The sequence below is a fragment of the Populus nigra genome, chromosome 3, assembly GCF_951802175.1.
Source record: "Populus nigra chromosome 3, ddPopNigr1.1, whole genome shotgun sequence".
NCBI lineage: Eukaryota > Viridiplantae > Streptophyta > Magnoliopsida > Malpighiales > Salicaceae > Populus > Populus nigra.
Window position 1 is genome coordinate 13,063,940 of NC_084854.1, and position 11,000 is coordinate 13,074,939.

At 31.4% G+C, this 11,000-nt stretch overlaps 1 protein-coding gene across 1 annotated transcript; it reads right to left on the reverse strand.

Moving 5' to 3' along the window:
* Window positions 1-7,325: 7,325 nt before the first annotated feature.
* On the reverse strand, window positions 7,326-10,081 carry LOC133688540 (strigolactone esterase RMS3). The gene is made up of 2 exons (XM_062108050.1): window positions 9,430-10,081; window positions 7,326-8,037 (listed from the first exon to the last, which is right to left on the reverse strand). The coding sequence occupies exons 1-2, from the start codon at window positions 9,810-9,812 to the stop codon at window positions 7,584-7,586; spliced, it is 837 nt and encodes a 278-aa protein (XP_061964034.1). The 5' UTR covers window positions 9,813-10,081; the 3' UTR covers window positions 7,326-7,583.
* Between the last annotated feature and the right edge of the window lie 919 nt (window positions 10,082-11,000).

An 11,000-nucleotide genomic window follows, 5' to 3' on the forward strand; every position in this document is an offset into this window, starting at 1 on the left:
AAGATTAATTTAAATGAAATATATCGTTAAATTAATTTGTTGTTAATTAATCTTTTTTCATTATAGGCTACGTCTCTTGGACGTGAGCCGAACCCGATGGAGCTGTTTGTGGAGACGCACGTGTAGAGTTAAGACCGCTAAAAGGAGGCGCAATAGTTCGTTGACAACTGTGCTCAACACTTCGTGGTATGTTTGTTCAACCATTTTATATTGTAAGTTATTATTTTTATTGAATTATTTTTATTGAATTGAATACGATGATTACTTTTTATTTTATTTTCAAGAGACCTATAATAGCCGGTTGAGGGAGAGATATGGGGACGATCCTTTGACCCATCCGGAATTTGATCCAGATTTGTGGATGGAGGTTGGGTTGTCTGGTGGACCCGATAAAAATCGGGTTTACAGGCTCTCCAACATTATGACCGAGAACTTGCAGGCAGCTCGTAGTGTTTCAACCGTTGGGAGCTTCCAATCAGTATCGAGCACTCAATCTAAAGAGTTCATGGCCTTGCAGCAACACACGACTCAATTCACCGAAAAATACGACCACTTATCAGCGGCGTATGCAAAACTCAAAGCAGAGCATGCACAACAAAAAGTGAAGGATGTACAACGGTATGCACAACAAAAAGCGGACATGACCAGCTTCGCGAATTCGTCATGAACATGGCATCACAGAGTGGTGACACATGTGAGCCTCCTTCTTTTTGGCCGTATAACAACCAGCCTCCTCCTCCAGCTCCACCATTATGTTAATTTGTAATGAATATTATTTAATTGTAATAGTTAATTTAATATTTTTTTTAAACACATTCAGTTTTTAATGAATATTATTTAACTTTATTTCTTTTTTTTTATGTTTTAAAAAAATGTTATTTGCATAATTGGTTTTTATTACCATTAATTTATATAATTTTATATTATGTATTCTAAATAATTTTTAAAAAACATATTTAAAAATAATCATAGAGGGTTTTACCAACGGAATATATCCGTCGGCATTTGACAGTAGCTGCCACAATCACCGATGAATTTACAGACAGATATATTCGGTTGGTATTATGGACTCTCCAACAACTTTACCGACGGACTTAATCCGTCAGTATTTTATAGTGCCTACCACAAAGACCGACAAATGTACAGATGGATATCTTCGGTAGGTATTCGAAACATTCACCAACAATTTTATCGACGGTTTGCATCTGTCGGTATGTCACACTATCACCGACGGGCTAAATCTGTCGGTATATTTCAAGCGGGAAACTTTTTTTTTGGTGCACAATTTTCATCTGTAAAACATTTTATTCCAATTTCCTAAAGATATCATCTTCCCCATATAATAAATTTTCTTCTATTCATTTAACTTTATGACAGTTTCCTAAAGATATCTATTCCCCACATAATAAATTTTCTTTTATTCATTTAACATATTAGGTTTCTTGCCATTTATGTATTTTCTATCCAGAAGTATACATTATACCCTCCTTATAAAAATTTCATCTTTGAAATTTACATTTATACCTATTTGTGAAAATAATTCTAGATACTTGCAACTTATTTCAGACTCTTTTTGTTAAGTTTCTTCTTCATTTAAGGAACTCCTACATAATATTTTCACTAAAGAAACCTTCTTATTTCTTAATTCCTTTACATTGATTATTTTTCACATTCTTACAACATGTATTTGGCCTAGGTAAGCCCATCAAAACACTAACAGTAGTCTAAGAACAACAGAAACAAAACAACCAAGCTTAAAAAAAAAACCACCATAATGACTCCAATGACTATTTTGAACATCGAAACATGCTAACAAATATCTTAAGCTAGCATTTATCAACTCAGAAACAAAATTAAACATCCAAACTAAACCTTGAACAACACTTAAACACATATATGTATATTAAAACATGGTATGGTTAAACATAAAAAAGCAAACACCTATTGCATTTAAACTAACAAAAGGCTTTAAGAGAATGCATAATGGACACTCAATATAGAAGATAACATTGAAAACAAAATGGAAAGGGAGGGGGTGTGCTCATTAAGCTACACCCCCCCCGGTCAAAGTTGAAAGCTTACCTTATCTAAAGATGTGGCAATATAGTTGTGTCTGGGAGTGGGTAGAGAGCTTACCAGCGACGAACTCTAGTATTACCAACGAAAGGAAAGTCAACGGACGTATTTCATTGGTAAATAAATTATCGATGAAATCTTAATCACATACCGATGAAATATTTCTGTCGGTAAAACTGTGAAATCTTGTAGTGTGAGTAATGCTTCTGGTGGACGTGGTGGATAGCCCTCAAACTCTTGTCTGGATAAAATGTCATTGCTAACATCAAAATTGGAGCAGGTGGTCTCTATGAAAGTTATTGTAAATTGTCTTATCTTTTCACCCACCAAATTTGATGTCATTTGACTTTTTAGAACTCCATCTATGGGTAAAATTTTGAGCAGTGTTTGGGCGGGATTGCATGACAGATTCTGACTTCTCTTTTATGGCCAAGCTTTGAATTTGAAAAATGTAAATTTGTGTCTTCCACTCCTCATGAAAGTTGTAGACATATGTCGTAACTTTCCAGAACAATAAACCAAACATCAATCCAACCACAACTCCAGATATGATCAAATGACTGAATGTTGTTCCAACATCTCTTCTTTAACCTTAGCCCTTCCTTTATCCTTTTATTTTCAATAGTTAATCACATCAATCAATCCTTTAAATTGTGAGATTTGTATACATTTAAAATGAGTATTTACCATAAATTAAAACTGTCTTATATTATCAGACTTGTTATTATAAAATATGCTTAAATTAGGGAATTTAATGATACTAAAAGTACAATATGATGATATAAAGTCTTAATAATAATGCACTTTTAAGTACTAATCAGTTGACCTAAAAGAATGGGTGATAAATTAGGTGATTTATCATTTTTCATATAAAAAATGTAAAAATCAATAGGAAAAACCAAACCTTTAACTTGCAGTAACACATTCTCAAGCACACTAATAGGATATACAAAGGAATGATCAGTATATAGAATAATAATACCAGTTTTGGTTAAAGGATTAAGGTTAAAAGTTTCATAAATATATCTTATTATTACACTAATTAAAGCTTTTACCCCATACATAGCCTTTTCAAAACTTGTATTACCAATTTGACAAAGAATAGATAATGAACCTTTAATTATCTTTCTTATTTTGAGTGAGGGTTTTGTTTAAATAATAACATATACATTTCCCTCATACTTACTACTTTATTGCATTTGAGTTTCTTATTCCTCTTTGTTGTGCACAACCTCTTATAAAAATTTACATAATGAGGGACATGTTTAATTGAATTCAAGAATAGAATATTGATTTAAACCTTCTTAAACATCTCCAAAATCTCTTTCTCTTGCTCCCTCTTTTTATGTGACCTAGAAGAACTAAAAAATGTGGATTTAGCTTAAAAAAGGAATTGAAAGTTTGAGAATTTACCTTGGAAGGCATGGAAATTGGGTTGTTTATGTTTAGATAAGTTTTAGAAGGTTCGACCATAAATAAAGGTGTTTTAGTCTCAACTTCTTTTTCATCCTTTAAGTCATCAATGAACTTTTCAAATCCTTCCAATTACTTTCCTCTTCTTAATGTGATAACACCAGCGTTCTCCCTATTAGGCATAACTTGCGATGGCAATTTTCCAGAACCTTGTGATTCCAACTTACCAATAACATTACCAAGTTGTCCTACTTATTTCTCAAAGTCTTGGATACTTGACCTTGTTTCTTATTGAAATTGCATCATATTTTGTTGAATTGACAATATATTAGATGCAAGTGATTTCATCATCTCCTTCATATCATCCATTGATGTGCCACTCTTAGGTTGATTCAGTGACAATCTAGGTTGATATTGAATATGTTATTGGTTAACACCTTGGTTTTGTGATGTTAAAATCACCTCCTTGATTTTCATATCTCAAGGTAGGAGGATCCCTCTATCCAGGATCGTAAGTATTAGGATAAGGGTCATAGTTGTGTTATAGGAATGGGATCATTCCCATAATATTAACTTAATTTGTATAGTCATCTTGAAAAGTTGGTAACATGCCTTACATCTTGCAAATTCATAAGTCTTAACTTGTTATGAGTTTAAGACTTGCCTTTCACTAAACAACACATCAAAGAGGTAAGAGTATATAATCTTTGCTTGGAATTATAAGAATTTACCTTATTAACATGTTTAATTGATGCGTCTATCCTTGTATCAAGTTTTTTAGTATTGCTAGCCATGTTGGAAATTAGTTGTCTAGCGGCCTCAGGTATTTTATTTGTTAAAGCTCCTATATATCCTGCTCCTATCTCAGGGATTAACTTCCACATAAAGGTATTGAATAAAAAGTTGCTAAAAATTTGATATTTAGGGCAACTAGCACATAGTTTCTTAAGTCTCTTATAATACCCATGCAAGGTTCTCATTCTGCTCCTATCTCAGGGATTATCATTCCCATTCTGCTTTATTCCACAAATTTCTATCCTCATATTTTCAGCCTTAGATGCAGGAAAGTAATTTTCATGGAAAAGTCTTCGTATCTTTTCTTATAAAGTCATAGATCAAGGGGAAAAATAACACAACCAATCTTCTACCATTTCCTTCAAAGAGAAAGAAAAGGCTCTCAACTTGATTTATTCCTCTAGCCCCCAATAGGTTTTATACTTTATACTTTAGCAAACAATATAAAATTCTTTAAGATGTTTATTGGATCATCACCTACAAAGCCATGAAAAGAAGAGTAAATGAATAAGACTAAATTTAAGCTTAAAAGGAACATCGATTTGTGAAAAATTAATGCAAAGTAGTTATTGGTTCAATTTTTAAGTAGTGAGCTCATTAAGAATACGAGGTTGTTGGATGGCCATGTTAGCATGTTCATTGATGGAATCTATTAGTGGTACTTGTTAAAAAAAAATGGTATAAAGTCTTTTTATTGATTTATGTTCCCCTTTAGCTCACTTGCCAAAGGATGCACACTTGATGATGCAAAAGTTATGCTGTAACAGACTTGATTTAATCCCTCACAACTCTTATCTTATCATTTTTTTGATTGAATATTTGTCGTGGTGATCAATTTAGTGCCTCTACTCTTGCTTGGTAAAATTTCTCTTACTCTTCCTTGCTAAGTTGTCTTTCTTATTTGGAATCAAAGTTAAACATACAACCTACATCAATAAGCTAAACTAAAAAAAAAACAAGTTTGAGTCAAGTAAACAATGATTAGTATCCTCAGTAACAACGCTAGAAGTTTGATGAGAGTTAAAGCCATGCAAATTTAAACTCTTAAAATTAATGATTTATAGTATAGAAAATAAGAGTATCGTTCCATAAAGATACTAATATTAAAACTTAATTCAATCAAAACAAGCTATATAAGTTTAGATTAAAGCAAACCACGTGGTTTCTACAATTTAACAATAAGTAATTAAATAACATTAAGATCAGCACAGATGCAATTAATTCATGATAATTAAACACGCATAAGAGTTACTTTAATTAAGACTTATGTTTTCAAAGTAACAAATAATCAAACATGAGCTTGAAAATTAGATACTTTTGCTATTTAATTTAATTAGTCATGCATCTGATATAAAGTAATTAATAGCAATAGACTTAAAATGAATAAAAATATATGATGTTTATCATATAGAATTTTGGTCATCAATCATTAAATCTAATCATATAAAAACATGAGCTTGAAAATTAGATACTTCTGCTACTTAATTTAATTAGTCATGCATCTAATATAAACTAATCAATATCAATTGACTTAAAATGAATAAAACTATATGATGCTTATCATATGATATTCATATATCACGATTATATATAAAATAATTTTAAACACAAATCTTCATGATAATTTACGATCCAATAGTACTAACCTTTTAAGATTGAGAAGTAAGCTTGCATCAAAATTCATGATTAACACAACTTTGAATGGGAAAAAATATATTTTTGTAACCATATAATTCCTCTCCTTTTCCTTTGCTATGCTATAAATGTGATTCCCCTTCTCTTTCAGAGTTAGGGTCAGTTATGTGTGTGTGAGGAGGTGGAGAATTTTTCTAGTTAACAATTAATTCCTAATTAAACTACTTTAAGGTTTTCTTATACTGATTTGATTTTGATGGCTTGTGCATTAACTGACCTTATAGAGAAACTTTTTGTTCATGCGGTACTTTTACAATATCATTAATGAATTGTCATGTCATCATTGGAAAGATGGGTTGGATTCATGCTAGTTTACTAGTAGATTTCAAGTCTAACTTCAAAGATATCATTTTTTCTCATCTGGATGAGTTAGTGGGCCTACCCTACATGGATAGAAATCTTGAGATATCTGAATTTCATCCCAACTAGAATCATAAAAACATTCCACTTGTAGCTACAAATGTTATCCAAAGAGTACATGGAGGTCCAGTTTATCGGTTTTCTTTGACCAATCCGAATCCCATTAGGATTCTTTGTTCAAATTGAATTCCTAATGCAATTGAGATTTGTTCTTAGCTCTAATAACATGTCCCAATATGCTATTTCTAGCTTTATTTTTGCTTTAAATTATGCTAAAAATAATTTATTTAGCTTTTTTTTACACTTTGTATTTTTATAGAATTGTTAAGTATAAAACAAGTTAAGTAAATTACTGTAAGAGATAAAAACATGTATAAAGACTGAAAATAATATACTAAAAAGATAGAATAATATAAGTGTATTAATAAATACCCCATCTTTTATACTATTGGATTTTGAAAATTTAGAAGATTATAGATTTAAACTAAAAGTGCTTTTGACAACAATAAACAATTTTTAATCGATGCATCAATCAAGATTAAATCTTTTCTTTAAGCAATTTTAAGAATACACCACTCTTGTTGATATGATGTATTCATGAGATCCAAAAATTTATTAAAATGAAAATAAAAGAACAATTTTTTTACTATAAAATCAAACTATTTAGAATAAATAGCAAAGACGCATGATTCATGCATATTCATATTGTATTTTAAGTTGGATTCCAATTCCATTATATGTTACAATCATTACTAGCCTAAGAAAAGGTATCAATGATAAAAATAAATAACTACAAATAATAACAACAAAAATCATTACTTCATTACTACGATAAAGTTTTAAGGGGATATTTAAGAGTATAATAAAAATTACTTTTCAAATTGTTTTTAACTTAGAAATCCACTAAAATAAATTTTTTTAAAAAAAATATTTTTCATATCAATATATTAAAACTAAAACTAAGATTCAAAACACTAAAATACTAATTAGAAAAAAAAATTCAAATTTTGATAAAAAGCAAATACAATCTCAATGTCAAACGTGCATTAAATATACAAAGACAACTTCAATCCACGGTACAATATATATATAGACAGAAAACATTCTTCGACCTTCATGCTACAAGCTAACCGTCTTCTACATCTATCCATGAAATGTTGAAGCACACAATAATGCAATGTCCCAATGGGCATTTATTTGTAACCTTGCATGTCTACAAGCCAAACGAGAGCGGCAAAAACAGATCACGAGGAGATATTTTTAGGCTCATCTAAGCTCATGGCCGCAATAAGCACGTCAAGGAGCTGCTGGTGTGCAGTTAGATGCGGAAAATGCCCATCAGTTTCAATGATCTCAACCGTAGATTTCCCTTTGATCTTCTCCTGCATGTAGTAAGCAACTGAATTTGGCACTACAATGTCTCTAGTGGTCTGGACTATAATGCATGGTGTCAAAACCTTCTCAAGAATGTCCCTTTCATCACAGTAAAAAACAGTTTTGGCTACAGGGACGGCAAACTCAGGTCTCATTCTTTGCAAGCATTTTGAGAACATGTCAACCGAGGGAGGATCGTTTGCATCGACAACAACAGAAGCAAAGGCTTGAGCCCAGTTGTAGTAGTTGGATTCTATGTTTGAAATGATATCCTCAACCTCCGAGTTATTGAAACCTCCTTCATAATCATCAGCATTGATGTACCTGAATGTCAGAACCTTAATTTTAGAGGCAGCAATAAACTAACTTGAGCTAAAAAAAGAATTAGTAAAGATGTTTTGGCCCCAACTACGTTATTCAATAAAGGTTTATTACCCAAAAAAAGAAGAAGAGGATATTAAGGTGTCAATAAAGATGTGAGGTGTCCCACTTGATGAATTATTTTGCTAATTATATTAACGTACGTCACAACTAAACTTGATTTAAGGAAGGCTATTAAAAAATAGACATGTGCTAACTGTTCGGCCGGCCGGCTAGCTTCAGTAGTTCGATATTTATATCAAATAAGCCACTGTCCAAAATGGTTTTGGCTCCTTGCCGGAGCATGAATGAAAGAAAAGGTATGCGGATTAATCAATCGATTTAGATTTAGTTATTCTCAGATAGTGACTTTGCTAATCATCTATATATCAACCAATCCTTTGTTACGGTTAATTTCCGGTGAAGGAAATATATAGTCAGTCAGTACTAGAGAGCAAGACGACACCATCACAAGTAAGTAATCCACCATGTCCACATGTTTGATTGTCTTTTTGTAGCGAGAGCAGATAGAGTATATTTGGTGTATGTGTTGATTCGTAACCAATAGTTTTGAACCGTCTTGAAATCTAGTTATTTGAAAATAATCTGTTCAAGTTGGATTGGATTGATGTTACAACATCTAGATTGAACGCAGAAAATTTAAACCGGAGGTTGTAAAATCTGTTTGGAATTATAAGAATCATTTCAGTTTAAAATATTTTTTATTTAAAAATATATTAAAATAATATGTTTTTTATTTTTTAAAAATTATTTTTAAAATCAACACATCAAAACAATCTAAAAACAAAATAAATAATATTTTTAAAAAAAATTAAAAAATTATAATTTGCACTGCATTCCCAAACAAACCGATATCAATACACTAAAAAAAATAACTAATACTCCAAAAACAAAAATAGAATAAAAATAAAAAACTCAAGACTTCACATATGATACTAGCTAATAGCTCTCCACATATCACGATAAATTCATGCCGGAGTTAGCTGGTCAGTCCTTTATTCTCCACTATGTTCTCCAAATTATTTGTAGGGATCTTAATAATTTGTTCCAAAAATAACAAGCAGTGAGAGGGTAACAACAGAAAGAGTTGCTGGTTCATCGATCTGATAGCAACCATGGCCAGCCTGACCAATGAACAGAGGTAAGGATGATGATACTTCAATCAAGTTAACCTCAAAGGGGGCATCGAACAAAAACCAAAACAACATTAAGAATCCCTTGTATGGTCGGTACAAAGAACAATACAAGTTCATTTAAATAGTACTAAAGTGGACAGAACACTTGTGGCATAAATTAAGAAAATTAAACAACAGTACTTTAAGAATTCGTAGTTACCTGGGAGAAGCCCCAACAAGTATGAGCCTCTTAAAAAGATCAGGCCTTTTAATGGAAGCGATGCATCCAATCATACCAGACATGGAGTGGCCTACAAGAACAGATGATTTCAAGTCCAGCTCATCCATGAGACTGATCAAGTCATTTGCAAAAGCATCATATGATGAGTACTTAGCAGGGTCAAAGAGATGTGGATCTTTTATAGCACCAGAAAAGATCCAGTCAAAAACAAGTACCCGACAATGCTTAGCCAAGCGGGGAACGACTTTATCCCATACAGACTGGTCTCCTCCAAACCCATGTGCAAGAATTATGGCTTCGTTGCCGGAGCCTGTAACTTTTGCATTCAAGGCTCCTGAAAGACCCTTTTCCGGCACCACCATGATGTAATAAGAAGGGAGAAGACAACTTAAGCAGATCGAAGAGGGGAAGAGGGACTAGCTAGCTGTAGAGTTTAGGGAGTTTGTTATGGCTCAGTGTTAGCTGTGGCCCCTGTTATATAGGACGAAGGAGTAGCTCGGCTAGTCCCTCTTCCCTTGCTCTCTCAAAAAACAAATTCGGTCAGTTGCTCTCTCAAAAAACAAAAAATCTGGAGTTCAAATCTTAAAACAAATAAAAAAAAACCCTAATATTTCACTTGAAAATAATTTAAATATATCAGCATCCTCCTAATCTTTCTACTATATGTTGGAATCCACCTACCTTATCACTAGACGTAATGTTTTATTATAAAAACAATGGTGACAAACGTCTTTGAATACATTTATAAAATGTTTTTACAGATTGCTACAACGGTCTTTTGTCAAAATAGCACCGTAAGAAAAAAGAAATTGTAAATTCAGGTTAAAATAAAATAACAATTACATAAAAGAATGAACATGTCACTATTTTACATAAATATTACAACTTTAAATGGAATTGAGGAGTTGACTTGCTTTTTATCTCATTCACATAGATAAATTTGATTCACTTTAGATTAATAAAAATAAATAAACCGCGGTGCTCTATCTTATTGATTAAAGATTAAAAATCATTGATTTATATCATTTTTTTTCTTTGAGCTAGAAATATACAAGATATTTTTCAAAAGATGAAAAGTCCTGTGGAGAGAAAAGAAGAAATAAAAATGGATACAAGACCACATAAATCTAAATCTTAATATAAATTTATAGACACAATTTAAAAAATAAATAAATAATTTAAATATACATATACACGAAATCATAATGGTTAATAAATTGAAATAAAATAAAATAGTACGTATGTGGTCAAGGGCAGAAGTAAGGGGAGCAAGCAGGGCCCCGGACCCCGTCAAGACATTTTAATTTTTAAAACGGAGGTGTTATATTTGTTATTTTAAAGAGATAAGTCTTATTACAGTAATTAATTATATACTTTGTATGTTTATATTTGATAGGTATAAATACCAACAACATTAAAGTGATGGATACATTATAAAAATAAAATTAACTTGATTATTTTGATTTAATTTAATATTACTCTAAACCTTTTATTGTATGTAAAGATCATTTGAATAAAATTATACATATTTTATTTTAAAATTAATATAA

Bases quoted from the DNA above. Each gene is read 5' to 3' on its own strand.
- LOC133688540 (XM_062108050.1), bottom strand. From the start codon at position 9,812: ATGGTGGTGCCGGAAAAGGGTCTTTCAGGAGCCTTGAATGCAAAAGTT. The intron at 8,038-9,429 runs GTAACTACGAAT...TCTGACATTCAG, and splicing joins CTTGTTGGGGCTTCTCCCAG to GTACATCAATGCTGATGATT.